The sequence below is a fragment of the Macrotis lagotis genome, chromosome 7 (genome assembly GCF_037893015.1).
Source record: "Macrotis lagotis isolate mMagLag1 chromosome 7, bilby.v1.9.chrom.fasta, whole genome shotgun sequence".
Lineage (NCBI taxonomy): Eukaryota > Metazoa > Chordata > Mammalia > Peramelemorphia > Peramelidae > Macrotis > Macrotis lagotis.
Genome location: NC_133664.1, coordinates 11,393,286 through 11,409,577, shown reverse-complemented (window position 1 = coordinate 11,409,577; position 16,292 = coordinate 11,393,286). Strand labels below are relative to the sequence as shown.

The 16,292-nt window shown below is 35.4% G+C and overlaps 1 protein-coding gene across 3 annotated transcripts in view; it reads left to right on the top strand.

The window, feature by feature from the left end:
• The window catches only part of MACC1 (MET transcriptional regulator MACC1), a 125,420-nt gene that overhangs the window by 30,120 nt on the left and 79,008 nt on the right, over positions 1 to 16,292 (top strand). For all 3 annotated transcript variants that reach the window (XM_074195444.1, XM_074195445.1, XM_074195446.1), the window contains 2 exons: positions 2,261 to 2,377; positions 9,666 to 11,677. In XM_074195444.1, coding sequence (XP_074051545.1) covers positions 2,261 to 2,377; positions 9,666 to 11,677 — 2,129 coding nt within the window. The remainder of the gene's footprint in view (positions 1 to 2,260; positions 2,378 to 9,665; positions 11,678 to 16,292) is intronic.

Here is a 16,292-nt window from a genome sequence, read left to right as displayed (position 1 = left end):
ATTTTTGTTTAAATAAAGAGTGCAATTACTGGGCATACAGAAAAGGAAGCATTGGTCAGAAAAATACATCAAAGCTTCAACAAGTTAACCCTTCTTTCCTCTCTTCCCAAGAATACCAGGTAGTTAGTTCAGGGGTATGCTCTAGATCTCATTTTGTGGATATTTTAATAAATCATGGAAAATGAGTTTCATGTTATTCTTGTGAACATTATAGAAAACTGTAGGGCAGCTAGGTGGCACAGGGGATTGAGCACTGACCTTGGAGTCAGAAAGACAGGAGTTCCATTCCTCACACCTCAGACCCTTGCCACTTACTATCTATATGACCTTAGACAAGTCACTTAACCCTGATTTCCTTGCATCTAGGACCAGCTCCTGATTCCTATCTGATCACTGGACCCAGATGACTCTGGAGGAGAAAGTGAGGCTGGTGACTTAGTACAGCTCCTTCCCTCATTCAAATCCAGTTCATATGCTTATATCATGGCATTACCTCCCTGATGTCATGGTCTTCTTCAAGAATGAGGGACAAACAATATCAACATAGAATACTGTAGGTAGTAAAGCTTAGATGGATTTGAAACTGGTTAAATGGTGATATCCAAAGTATATTGATTCATCATTCAATGCCAGCTTGGAAGATCTCTACTGGAATACCACAGGGATTTGTGCTTGGTTAGTTTTGTGCCAGTTAACATTTTTCAGGGTCTTAAAAAAGTAGATAATACACTTATGAAATTTGTCAATGACATAAAACTAGATTATATGCCTTTGAGAGTGGATGGCAGAATTATGATTATTTAAAAGAGTTGAATGAGAATTCTTTTATTTGGATATTCACAAAAATTCACACAATTTTTAAAGTTTAGGATGGAGAATGAATGATTAGGCATTTTTTGGCAGGAAAAAAAGAAGAGAGATTGGAGGTTTTACATGGACTGAAAGCTAGATATGACACAGCATAGTATTTTGATGTGACAGCCAAAAAATTGATTTAACCTTGGAGTGAATTGAAAGATACCCTGCTCAGAGTAGTATCATAGTATCATAGTTTTTTTTTTTAAATTTATATATGTGTATTTGTATCTGTAGTATTGTGTTGAGTTTTAAGAAGGTCTATGATAACAAAAAAATGGTGCTTCAGGGAGTCCAACCAAGAGGGATTTTTATCCGTTGAGGTATGCCATATGAGTATTAGAAATTCAAAACAAAACATGGTTAGGTAATACAGAGAAAATAGGTTTTTAGATCAGATGTGCCAACTGTTTTCACATATTCCAAGGGCTAGCCCATAGGGTTCAGATTTGATCTGATAGGCTACTAAGGGTAGAATTATGTTAAATAATTAAGTTAACAGACACATTTCTAATTGATATAAGGACAAATTTCCTTATAGAGCTTTTTCAAAGTGGAATGGGCTCTCTTAGAAGGTAGTAGGTAGCTCCAATCCTGGGAATCTTCAGAGAATGAATAACTCCTTTGGTTAATAACTACTCCAATTTTGGGAGTTTCCACCACTATCACATTCCTAACTTTGCTCTTTGTTTGGATTACAAGGAAGAAGAAACTACCTTTTGAAGAAGAAATTAGCAACAGTTAGGTATCTAAGGGGTGGTACTGGTCATAATTCAACAAGTGTTGGGGGATATAATGTGGCCATTTTCTTATTATGATGACCCATCAGAGTACCAGTATAAAGTCCAATAAACTTGAAGTTATAGGATCCAAATTAGAATGCCAAATATATTTCCTATCTAAGTTGCCTTTGGGAAGTTATTTTTCCACGTTTTGACTTCAGTTCCCTTATCTGTAAATTGAGGAAGTTGTACTGGGTCCTCTGAGGTTTCTTTCAGCTCAAAATCATGTAATCTCCCTTGGATATCTTTTTCTTTAGTAACTTCCTATTTGCGCCATTGCCAACTCATGGTGGTCTTCAAATTCAGCTCATTTTACAGTCTGTACACTAAACTTTATCTTCTTGTTTCTTAAGCTGGAATTCAATTTTAAAAATTTCTTGATAAATGAATGTTAATATAATTAATTTCTTTTTTAACCATAAAGATTTTATTTTGTCTTGAAAAACCTGATTCTGGGAAGGATCTCTAGATTTTGTGAGGTCACTCGAGTCATCTAAGATATGAGGTTGTCCTTGTGCATAGGCATTTCTGCACTACTTAAATGCATATAACATGATTTTTTCCATCTTCACCTACTTTCTAATAATTGTAATGGCTATTTCTCCTCAACTTATTTATCACAGGTGGAAAAATGGCAGCCAACGGACAGGATCCCTTCAAGGGTGAAGGCGTCCCACGAAGTAAATCTGAAGGAAACTTGGTGGATGATCAAAATTCCTCCACCCATTGTGATGCAGAAGGTAATTAAAAATTTTTTTTAATATGAGAGATGAAATTCATGAATCAACAAAACCAATAAATGTTTATTGATGACTCACAAAGTATAAATAAAGTTACTTAGGGAAAAATATTATTGCTGACTATAAAATGATTTGTAGGTAATTTGGTATGGCAATGAAAGATTTATTTACGTAGAATTGTAACTTTTATTATATTCTTTTGTCCTACTCATTGGCAATTAATATCTCTCCAATTCTTTAGAGCTCTCTTTCTCTGAAAGTGTTTTGTAATTGTTTCTGGGCTTGTCTTAACAGGTAAACTCCCAAGAATTTTATATTGTCTGCAGTTGTTTTAAATGAAATTTATCTTTCCCTGCTAGGATTTGTTGGTAGTATATAGAAATGCTAATGATTTATATGTTTATTTTTATACCGTACAATATTGTTGAAGTTATTGGTTTGACTTGTTTTTTAGTGGATCCTCTTAGGAGTCTCTAAGTAGATTTATAGTTTTGGTTTTTTCATTGACTATTGATGTTCCTTCACTTATTTTTTCTTAGTTATGGCTAACATTTTAGTACATATTAAATAATAGGGCTGATAATGGACACCCTTGCTTCAACCAGATCTTATTAAGAAGACGTCAAACTTATTCTTGTGACAGATAATGCTTGATTTTATTTTTAGATAGAAGCTACTTGTTTGTTTGTTTTTAGGTTTTTGTAAGGCAAATGGGGTTAAGTGGCTTGCCCAAGGCCACACAGCTAGGTCATTATTAAGTGTCTGAGACTGGATTTGAACCCAGGTGCTCCTGACTCCAGGGCTGGTGCGTTATCCCTTGTGCCACCTAGCCACCCCCTGAAGCTACTTATTTTAAAAAAAAAAAGACTTCATCTATGCCTATGCTTTCTAGGATTTTAATGAAAAATTGATGCATTTTGTTAAAGGCTTTTCTGGGTTTATTGGTATAATCATATTATTTTTGCTATTTCTATGGTCATTTATGTGGACAGTTTTCCTTGAACCCGTCTTGCTTTCTGGTATAAATTTCACTAGTCATAAATTATGATCATTGTGATATATTGAAATATTCTCCCTTGATAGCATTTGATTTATTTATTTTGCATCAATAATCACAAAGGAAATTTGTCTATGTTTTTCTATCTCTGTTTCTGCTTTCTGCTTTAGATATCAAAACCATATTTATCTGATAAAAGATATTTGATAAAAGACAATCTTTACTATTTTGAAATAGTTTATATAGCATTGGAATTATTAACATAATAATTAGAATTAATAATTTGAAAATATTCAATAGAATTTACTTGTAAATCTATGTGGTATTGGTAATTTTTTCTTGAGACGCTCATTCATGACTAGTTCAATTTCTTTTTCTAAGATGTGCTTAATTAAGGGTTCTATATGCTTTTCTCTTAATCCTGGCTGTTGTTTTGGTACCTATCTATTTCCCTTAGATTGTCAGTCTTACTGGAAAAATTTTATTAGGCAAAATAACTCCTAATAATTATTTTAATTTTATTTTCATGGGTGGTGAATCTACCTTTCTCATTCTGGATACTGGAAGTTTGGTTTTCTTCTTTCTTTTTTTAAAATTCAAATTAATCAATGGATTATCCTTTTTGTATATATGTGTGTGTATGTGTATATCTGTATATATATATATATATATATGTATAAACATATATACATATATACTGACTTCAAGCTTTATTCAATAATTTTTCATCCTTCAGTTTTATTAAACTCACCTTTGCTAATCAGGATTTCAGTTTGTTTAATTGTGGGGTTTCTAATTTGTTCCTTTTTTGTATTTTTATTGCATACTTAATTCATTGATCTGCTTTTCCTCTCTTTTATTAGGGTTTATTTTTAAAGATATAAATTTTCGTTTAATTAGCGGTTTGGCTACATCTCACAAATTTTATTAGTATGTTTCATTGTCATTTTCTTTAAGGAAATAAATAATTGTTTCCTGAGTATTCTTGGACCTACTTATTCTTTAGGATTAAATTAGCTTCTTATTAATTTTAAATCGATGCTAACATGGCTCTTTATTGCATTCATTTTTATTGCATTATGTTCTTCAAAGGGTGCATTTAATATTTCTGGGTTTTTTGCATTTGATGGGAGGTTTTATGCCCTAAAACATGATCAGATTTTGTAAAAGTGTCCTTTATAGATGAGAAAAAAGTATGCTCCTTTCTATTGCTGTTAAGTTCTCCTCAGTCAGAGGTATAATCATAGCTGACTTTTCTAAGGTTCTATTCATCTCACCTTCTTTCATATTTATTTTATGTTTGGATGCATCTAGATCCAAGAGGGGAAAACTGAGTTTTCTGACTTCTATAGTGTAACTATTTATTCTCCTGTAATTCCTTTAACTTTGCCTTTGAAAATTTGGATGCTATGTCATTTTTGCATATATGTTTAGCATTAATATTAATTCATTTAACATAGTGACTTATTTAGCAAGATCTAGTTTACATGCTTATCTCTTCATTAGGTCTATATTTGCTTTTGTTTGTCTGAGATCATGATTGCTGCCCCTGCCTTTTTTTTTAAAAACCTCAATTGAGTCATAATAGATTCTACTCCAGTCTTATTTTAGCTATGTATATCTTTCTATTTCAAGTATATTTCTTGTAAACAGAATATTGTTGGATTCTGGTTTTTAATCCATTCAGCCATCTGTTTCCATTTTATGGATTAGTTCATCTGATTCACTGTATTCATCCCCCCCCCCCCCATTTATTTTGTTCTTTTTTTTCCTTTTCTCTCTTCTCTGTCCTTTTTTATCTTTTCAATCTTCCCTAAAGTCTGTTTTGCTTCTAATCATTGTCTTTTATCCATCCTCTATTTGATCACTCCATTTCCCTTTCTCTCCTGGTCCTCCTACTTCCCAATTGAGTGCTAGATTTTTATGCTTTCTTGAGTTTGCTTATGCAAATGTAACTGTATATTACACTGCAATTTGTATATGCAATATATACTGTACTATCTATAGAATTTATTTCCATTCTTTCTCTACCTTTTCCATTCATCCAAGTAGTCTTTTTATCTCTCCCACTGATTTTTTAAAAATTATTCCACTTGGATCAATTCAATTCTGCTCCCTTTTTCCATGTAGACATCTCCCCAAAGCCCTAGTAATGATAAAGTTCTTAGAATTTAAATGTAGCATTTTCCATATGGAAATATAAACAGTTTTAGTTTATTGAGTTCCTTATGATTTGTCTTTAATATTCACCTTTTTATGATTTTCTTGAGTCTTGTTATTTTAAAATCAGTTTTTTCTATTCAAACCTAGTCTTTTATCAAGAATTCAAAACACTCTATTCCTTTAATGTGGGAGCTGTTGTATCTTGAGAGATCTTTCCTATGACTCCATAATATTTAATGCTTTCTTCTTGTTGCTTGTATTATTTTCTCTTTGACTTGGGAACTCTGAAATTTGGCTATAATATTCCTGAGATTTTTCATTTTGGAATCTTTCTCATGTGGTGATTGGTGAAATTTAAAAAAAAATTTCAATGTTATTGTGGTTCTAGGATATCAGGGCATTTTTCTTTCACAATTACTTGACATTTCATGTACAGTCCTTTTCTTAAATCATGACATTCAGATGATCCAGTAGTGTTTTTAAATTTTTAAAATTTCATTTTAAATTCATGGAATAAAACAAACATTTCTATAACATAATATGATGAAAAATATGATTGTACATGAAGCAACAATCCTCCATGCACAACTTGCTATTTCTTTCAAATAAATGAAAAAATTCTATAAATTTTGTTTTTTTCTTCTTGCCCTAGAGATGACAACCATTAGATATTAAAAGGACTATATATGTAAATGTATGTATACACATACATATACTCATGTGTATATTCATATACCTATATACACATGTATATAAATTATCCCATACATGCTTCTATTTATTAGCTCTTTCTTTGAATACATGGTAATTCTTAAATTTTTTCTCCTCAATCAATTTTTCATGTCAGTTACTTTTTCAAGGCAAATGGGGTTAAGTGGCTTGCCCAAGGCCACACAGCCGAGTAATTATTAAGTGTCTGAGGCTGGATTTAAACTCAGATACTCCTGACTCCAGGGCCGGTGCTTTATCCACTACACCACCTAGCCTCCCCCCCTATTTTTCATGTTTTTTTTACTTTGTTTTATTATTTTTTGCTGTCTCATGGAATCATTAGATTCCCCTTGTTAAGAATCTAATTTTTAAAACATGCTTATCTTCAGTGAGAATTTTGTACTTGTTTTTCCATTTGGAAAGTCTTCTTCAATGAAGTTTTATACTTCTTTTTCCTTTTGACCAACTCCTGTTTTTAGACTTTATTAGCTTTACTATCTTTTTTCCTCTCATTCGCCATGCTGTTTATTGTATTTTCATAATTTTCCTCTCTTACTTTCATTTCTTTACCTAAATTTTCCTCTATCACTCTTATTTGATTTTGAAAATTTTTTTTGATCTTTTCTGGGAATTCTAGTTGGGTTTGTGTCCAATTCACTTTTCTTTGAGACTGCTTGCAAATGTTTTCACTTCTTTGTCTTCTTCTGAATCTCTTTAGATCTTCCTTGTCACTGTAGCTACTTGTTATGGTAGGATTTTTTTTGAGGGGGGGGATTGCTTATTTTTCCTAGACCATTTCTTGACGTTGATTTTATGTTAATGTTGGACTCTTCCTGGCATGGTGGTCTTTTCCACACTGTTGTTTACAGAGCTAGGTCTAAGGATGTTGTCATCTGTGGGGAGTTGTGGTTATTGTCTTCCTGGTCTGCTCTATAGTCCTTACCAAGGAAGGCTCTTTTTCCCTTGGGATTAAATTTGATACTGCTGCCTCGGTTCCCTTCATCTTTTTGGTTGGAGTGATCCTGTTCTCAGTGTCCCTGCTCCTTTTCAGTTGAAAGTCTTCATCTCTGATCTTTAACTGGGACCCAGAAGTGAGAATTGGCATTGGAGATTCCTAACTGTATCTGTTCCTATATCCAGTAGGGATGCTCTATAATGTCTTAAAGTTCAGTTATCCTAACCCTTTATGATCTCTCCCTTGAGAGCATTCAAAGCTACCACTACTTTGTCACCACTACTTAGTCCCACCACTGACTTTGTATTCATGTACATCCCAGCCCAGCATTACACAACTCTCTTTCTGTCCTCCTAAATTGTCATAGGTTGGAAGATTGTCTCACTTTTCATTGGACTTGTCATTCCATCTGAGATAGTATTTTTAAGTTTTTTTTTGAAAAGAAATATTGGGAGAGGTCAGTTGAATGCTTTCTCTCCTCTGCCCTCTTGGCTCTACCCAGCTGTTCTCTTTTATGCTATTTCATGCCTAAAACTAAGTGTTTTCTCAAGTCTAGAATGTACTCCTTCACTGCTGCTTCTTTAGTTTCCTCCAAAACTCAGTTCAGATGCTGCCCTGCCATGGAAAATTTCTTGATCCCCTCCGTTCCTAGGAGTCCCTCTCCATTTTGAAACTATTTTGGATGCTTTCTAGTATTTTAGGATGAGTGTTTAATAGATTTAAAACAAAAAAAGAACCTTAAGTTCTATCTCATTCAGTTCCCTCACTTTGAAGATGAGGAATCTGTGACCCAGAGAAGCAAAAGGCTTGCTTCAGGTCACACAGGCAAAAAGCGTCCAAGGTAGGATTTGGCCCATCTCTACTTAATTGCTCATCTACATGTTGGGGCCTCTTCCCTCCCACAGTAGAACATACATTCTTTGAGAACAGACAATCTTTTACTTTGTCTCCATTTCCTCATCACCCACTATAGTGACTGGCACTTTGTTTAATGAATAAATCATGAATTCAGCTGAAAGACAATTAAAGGTAAGTCCTTGAACAAGTCATAAGAAATATTTAAAATTCTTCTTAAAAAGTCTAAACAAAAAAAGATTATGATGTAGAATGGGTTAATATGCTTGAGAATAAGAATGGTCTGAGGAAACTTCTAGTAGGAGAAGGTGGAATGCTTCTAAAGGAGCAATGGAATCTGGAAAGGGAGGTGTGACCCTATGGCCAAAGACTCAGAGAAGGAGAGTTGTTGCTTTTGGTGTGAAATTTTCCATAATAAATGATTTGATTTGTAACATGTCATTAGAACTGATGGGAGTTAAGTCTGTGACACTTCAATGATCTGCTGGGTTACTAGACATTTCCCTGGTAAGGTTTTTCATTTATTCAATTAGCTGATCAATACATAGCCTTTTGCCTTCCCTCATAAGTGGCAACAGTTTTAAATTTATCTGAAGACTCAAATACAGCATTTATTGAGCATTGACTGTATAGTGAATCCTCCTTGCTTCAGGTAAACCAGTATGATGATTTTATAGATTTATAGATTATTCATCCTCTACTCAAGGCTCTCCTGCAAAGATTTCATCTGCGTGAGGTAACATTATCCTCTCAAAGAACTCTTCCAAGCTAGAGGCATATGGGATTTAGGCTTCTGAAAAACAAAAGAAAATATTAGGGAATGTTGATGTGGTGTTTTCAGATTTGCAATGTTCTTTACAATCTTTATCTCACTCTATCTTAACAGTAGCACAATTCATGAAAAAAATGGCCACAATGCCAAAGCATACAGATCTTTAGGAATATCTTACCACTAAACACCTTTGTGAGTTTTAATCAGAAGATTTCTGGCATTCAAGAATAGTCTAAGTAATAGAAATATAAAATTAACTTGCGATAGCATCTGACTGTGTGATTCCATTGGTCCTGGGAACTCCCACTACCAAAGCCTAGGCTCACTTTTGCTGAAACTGAGATTCTTAGATGGTTTCCTTGATACTGACAGGTTTGGTGATTCCCTCAGGGTTGCAATGTGTCAAAGGCCAGACTCAAAGCTAGATATTTCTGGCTTTGAGGTCAGTTCTCTCCTCATTCTCACTTGCTACCTCTAAAAATCAAGTAGAATTAAATAAAAATTCTTATTATTCCATCGATCAAGAAGAAACAGGTTAAAATTATCCCTTTATCTGAATAATTCTTTCTTTCTTATAAATGAAAGGAGAATCTTAAGATTAAATGGAATTTTAAGACTGACATTATCTGCTATATTAGAAGTCACTGGGATAATTTTTCCCTTTGTTTTCTTCAAGATTTAACAAGTTGACCAAATCTAACATTGCTTTTGAAATTCATGGCAGATCCTGGAGGATAAATAGCAAATAAAATCATTGTTGAGATATCATAATGATTGTGTCAGATTTATCTGAGAATGTTGACTCACTTTAATTATTTTGGGTTTTCAAAACCAGATTGTCAAGACAATGGTATGTTTCCTGACTGGCCTGATATTAGCCCTCTACATGGAAGTCTTATTTCCAAACCAACGAATCCATTCTGGAATGAACTCTCTGCTTCTAACCCATTCTTGGATGACATAACTCAATTAAGAAATTCTAGGAAGAATACACACTTGTCCATCTTAAAGGAAGACCCCTTTCTCTTCTTTAAAGAAGTGGAAGAGGATAATTCTTCTGGGGATGAATTTAATGTCCATCAGTGGTTCAGAAAGTCTTCATCCAGGAAACCTGGGATATCCAAGAGTATTTCAGAAATTTTGGATATTGCAGATGGGAAATTGAATACAGATCTATATGCTCAAATTTTACTTCATGACCTGAAATGTATTCAGCATGACCGGGAGGCTTATAAAATGGCCTGGTTAAATCAACGTCAACTGGCTCGATCATGCCTGGATTTGAATATGAATCACAGTCCGGGTTGGGCTCAGACACAAGTGGCAGACACTGTCGTCATTTCTAAATTGGACCACAAAGGAGGCTCAGTGCAACTCCCAGGCTCTCGCATCACTGTGCATGTGCCTCCGGGTCATGTAAGGACTGGAGAATTCCAAGAAGTTACCATGAGGGCTTTCTTAGACCCTCCAGAAACTCTGAATCATAATCGCTCATGTACTGTGAGCCCACTTTTGGAAATTAGGTTAAGTAACCTCAACACGAAGGAGACCATTTTGTTAGAAATGAAAATCGCAGGTGCAGTGCGGCAGGACCCCTTAAGCCAAGTGATGGGGATTGTGACTTGTTTGTATAGCTCTCAAAAAGCGGGACCCTTCAAAGAATTCAAGACCTGCTACATTTACAATGACACAATCCAAGTGAAATTATTAGATCTAAGTCATGTGATGTATATTGTAGTCACAGCTCAAGCCAAAGCCATTCAGGCACCAGCCATAAGCGTGTGGGATTATATTCACAAAACTTTTTATGTTGGAATTTATGGACCCAAGTATATACATCCTAGCTTCACAACCATCTTTACCTTATGGGGACACAACTATATGCCAAGCCAGCTCACCATTACTGATCTTAACAGGAATGGGAAAAATGTGTCTCCAGTAGTATTTCAGCTCTGGGGGAAACATTCCTTTTTGCTTAACCAGCCCCACGATCTCCACATTTCAGTCTTCTCAGATGATCCAGACTTTGAAGTGAAAGCTGACCAAAGGAAATTAATTAAACAGGAGCAGTTGAAAACTGGAGAAGTCATTCAACAACAATTTCTATTTGCTGCAATGGACAGCAAGGCCTTGCACACATTTGTATTCCAGGTCCAAATCCATATTCCCAATGAGAATCCTGTGGCACATTTTTATGTAAGGACACCTGAACCAGTTCCCAATTTCACTAGGATTCCCAGTCTATCAAATTCCCTGAAAATGGACAAGATCAAGTCCTGCCCTTTGTCTCCATCTCTAACCACTAAATATCCAGAGTTTCAAGATAAAAAGCTACACTTTTTTCATTATGGAATAACTTTAAAATCTGTGTTAAGGCAAAACAGGATTAATTACCTCCTAGAATATTTCAAAGGGGACACCATTGCCCTTCTTGGAGGAAGCAAGATAAAGGCTATTGGTCAGACCAAAGTTAAGGAATGGTACATAGGCATCCTCCGGGGAAAGCTTGGTCTTGTGCATTGCAAAAATGTCAAAGTGATAGCTAGGGAACAAGTCATTGACATGTCAGAGAATGTATTTTCAACTCAGAAACTTCTGGAACAGGCTGCCCTGCCCTTTAAGAAGATGACCTACATTTATTCAACTGTGCTGACCTTGGTATCTGAAAAAATTTTGAACTGGAAAGCTTTAGCGGATGTGCTGGGCTATTCACAGCTGACGGCAGAAGATTTTGATCAAATGCAAGTTGACAAAGAAACAGAACGAGTGTCTTATATTGTCAAGAAGTTGAAGGAGGATTGTCATGGGGACAGAAATAGGAGGAGCTTTCTTTACGAACTTGTGATCGTAAGTATTTCTGGGTTCTTTTTTGAAAACAAAGGTTTCATAACATAATTGATTTAGTAGAACGCCTTTCAACATAATGATAACGAATAGCTGAATATACTTCCAGAAGTTAGTAAATTAAATCATTAGTGCCAATAAGGTTGCATGCAGGCTAGCTTTTAAATTTAATATTCAGTTGGATTCTTCTCAGAAAAATCCCTCTTCTTCAGGCATCATATTCTTTTTATTGAAGTATAAATATTCTGTGAATGTAAGGACATAACTCTTAAGAGATTTGGTCTTTTTCTTGAATACTCAGAAAACTTCTATGACCTCAAAGTAAATTTATTTCATGAAGGTATATAACAGCAGGATCATGAAAAGCACAATTTAACCATGTAACCTATTAATTAATTGGAGTTGCATTCTCTCTCTCTCTCTCTCTCTCTCTCTCTCTCTCTCTCACTCTCTCTCTTTCTCTCTCTCTCTCTCTCTCTCTCTCTCTCTCTCTCTCTCTCTCTCTCTCTGCGTGTGTGTATGTGTGTGTGTGTGTGTGTGTGTGTGTGTGTGTGTGTGAGGTCTTTGATTTTGGATTTTGAAGTACATTGAGTCCAAGATTGGTAGTTAGAAACACCAGGGATCAAAACAATTGCTAGTTGCATGACCTCTCAGTTCCTCAGTTTCCTCATTAATAAAATGAAGGTTTCAGCTCTGATGAATTCTGAAGTCCCTCCTAAAACCTCTGATCCTGTAATTTGACAAATTAAAATAATTATTCCATTACTCAGAATAAATGAGCAGGAGCTAATGGGCTGGCCTTGGAATTGAGTGGAACTAAGTTTGAGGTCCACCTCCAATATAAAAAATCTATGTGACCACATAACTTCTCTAGTCTCTAGGACTGAAAATTGCAAATGAGATAGTAAGCTGTGTTATGATGGAGAGTTGGCAACCTAGGGAATTGCCCACAAGAATAAGACTCCAAACCCTAAGGGAGTTCCATGAATCTCTTCTATTCAAGTGTTACTGTCCTCCAATTCTTTATCTTGGCACAGACAACGTTCTATGTCCTCAAAATTCTTGCCAGTGGATAAGATGCTTTAGAAGTTTCCACCAAATTACAAAAACTTTGAATAAGGACCGTATATGTCAATAACCATATGTCCTTGGATCCAATCTGGTAATGAGCCCATCCAGAAGGTCCTAAGATGTCATTTATAGAACAGGCAGCTAAGCATTTTATTGAAATTAATACGTGTTGGGATTTAACTATATATAAACAGGTATTTTCAACTATATACAAGATAATTTTTAAGGAGGATGAACAAGGAGCTGGAGAAATCAGAGAAGGACTTATGCCCAAGTGGTGGTGGAGCTTAGTCTTGAAGCAATACAAAGTTGGAGTAATGAGGGAGTGCATTCTAGTCATGAAGGACAGCTACTTTTAAGGCAAGCCAATGGTAAAAGCTAGGCTTTAGACAGTGCTTAAAGTTTACACAACCTTTGTAGATGAATTTGATCCTTACAAAAATCCTGTGAAGCACTAGATTCATGATTATTCCCATTTTCCAGAAGGGGAAACTGAGGTTTTAATGATTGAGTACTTGAGAAAGGATTCAAACTCAAACCCATCCTCACTCTAAAGCTTTTTCTCTAATCACTGGAGCATTTAATGTCAGTAGCATGGTACACAGAGGGTTGTGTGTGAGGAATATTAGGAGGTGGAAGATCCCTGAATCCTCCAAGTAAATGAAATATATTGTAAACATTGATATTTCAACTTATTTTTTTTTTAGTTTTTGCAAGGCTATGGGGTTAAGTGACTTGCCCAAGGTCACACAGCTAGGTAATTTTTAGATTTCTGATGTTATATTTGAACTCAGGTCCTCCTGACTCCAGGGCCAGTGCTCTATCCATCGAGCAACCTAGTTGCCCCTGATTTCAATTTCATTGATATTCTCTAAATAGTACTCTCCAAGTCAGTAATCCCTCTTGAGTAAAATCTTAAGGTGGTGTGGCAAACTAAGGAGGATATCCTTGCCCCATCCACAAAAAAAGGGATTCCAAACTAATATATGAGAATAAGAACATGAGAATTAGAATTATACATGTATAGAATCCTATGGTTGCATGATCTGGGTTCCTACTAGCATGAGTGTTTTCTCCAGATGCTGATCTGTACTTCTCTCTGGCCTAGTTGAAGGTCTTCAAAAGTTGGTCTGGCTAGAAAATTCAAAGCCAACCGGACTGTAGAAAAATCTGATATTGAATCCCTCTTAGCCTAGCTGGACTGGCTCATCCCTGTGCCTGTATTGGAAGACCCTCTAGCTTCATTGTACCTTCCAGGCTTCAACTGGCATGGGCACAGGGATCTCAAATCATCTCCAAGTTATTCAAAATTTGCAGAGGAGTATTTTAGGATATAAATCCATTCAAAGTATTTGCTTCCAGTTGAAATTTAACCAAGGCACCCAACCTCTCCAAACCTCAATTTTTCTCTTTCCCTTTCAATTCAAAATACAGGGCTCTATTTATATTAGTATTGCCTATGTATATCATGTATTTGATTGTCAATGAATGTGATCCATAGATTATATGTGGGTACCTGGTAGGATGTGAATTCTTGGAGAACTGGGGTAATGTTTTCATCTTTCTTTGTATCCCCAGAGCTAGAAAGTGCTCAGCAATTGCTCATTTTACTCACTATGTATGTGTTAACTCTTTAATAGGCAGACGATGATATCAGTGAGGAAAGGATTCAAAGAAGAAATGTCATAAACGGTGGTGTGACATCTCACAAATAGTGGCCAGCTCTAAGACCTGCAGCCCCTCTCTCCTCCTGATCTTGTAAATTTAGGAAGAGATCAAGAATGAATGTGCTGAATAAAAAGAAGACCAAATTTTATATAATTTCTTTGATACTTAGTGCTCACACAAATGGATTTAGCTGTTCATATTTGTTATGTGCCCTCTTGGGAAAGTCTGGTCAGACTGCCCAACCCCATTAAAGTGACACTCTCCTGGCATTAGTGGTCTGTGGTAAGTCTTACCTTTCTATCACAGGCATATTCTTTTCTTTTCTTTTCTTTTCTTTTCTTTTCTTTTCTTTTCTTTTCTTTATTTTTTTTAGGTTTTTGCAAGACAAATGGGGTTCAGTGGCTTGCCCAAGGCCACACAGCTAGGTAATTATTAAGTGTTTGAGACCAGATTTGAACCCAGGTACTCCTGACTCCAAGGCTGGTGCTTTATGCACTATGCCACCTAGCTGCCCCTATCACAGGCATATTCAAGGGAAAATCAAGTACCTTAGGATGGCAGTTAAGAGAGGAGACTATGGAAATTCAGAATAGTTATAATCTACCATCCATCTCCTCAATTTTTTAAGGAATCCCCAAGCAGTTGTCTATATGGACATGGATACAAAAGGTTTAACTGAAGAAATATTGAAAACTCATCCAGAAGCCTTCATTGACCCTGGGGTATATTCGCAGGATGCTCAAATAAAGATTAGTGAACTACTGAAGTCCCAAGTGGTTATGATGAAGAGTAGAATCCTTTCCTCTTCTGCTTACTTCCTCCAAATCACTCTGCCATGTCTGAGTAATAGAACTGGTCTTAGTAATGTGTACTCTTTCTTCCCTTAATAGATCCAAAAATTACTTCTTCCCTTTTCACTAGCAAATTGGTGAGCTTCTGAGAGGAAAATTTGAGCCCTTTCTCTGTCCCCATCTATGCCCATTGGTTACTCCATTAAATGACTACTGCTAATTCAACAGGACTTACTGTAAGAAAGATGTTTGACTAACAAGGTAAATAAGGTAAAAATTTCGATGTCAAACAAACAAACTATATTTTCATTCCAACTCCGCCAACATATGCTGAATCAATACTTCGAGTATCCATACAAGTGGATTCTCTGCTCATTTTAATGAGGATGTGTATTGCTTAGTATCATGACAAGTATAAAGTAGAAATTGTTTTGGAAATACAGGGAAGAAATGACTACAACTAGAAAAGTACCACTACTGGTGCATGTCATTGGTGTGCCCTAGGCAAGGTTTGAAAATTGTATTCTCTTCAATTTAGAAACTTTATCCTGTGTGTTTTCCTGTTGATGAGAGGTTTTCAGCCTCTATTCAAATTCATGAGTTTTAAATTATTCCAGAAAAAAAAATCTATGGGCAAGGAAGGGCAAAAATGTTTGGCATCAAAATTATGTTTATCAAAAGTATTATGAAAACTGCCAATCATTGAGTCCAGCCTCTAGTCATAATCCGTAATACACACGCACACCCTGTCTCAAGGATTATCTTCTAGTATCAGAAAGATTTTGGTTATAGTATGCCTGACTAAAGAAGAAACAAATATACATCTGAGCTGTAGAGGACAGAATAATAGGAATTGATTACATGATAGAAATCATAACTATATGGGAATAACTCATTAGCTCTGCTGCATCTCACAATGTACCCATTGAAAGCTGAATTGCAAATTTGTCTCATTTTTTTTGTTGGCCCCAAAATGTTTAACATGAACACAATTCTCATGTCTTTGGATTTTAAAACTTAATAATTATAATATGTTGGATTTGTGTAATTATGGCAGGATTTCAGGACCTTCTGTTCAATTGTTTCAA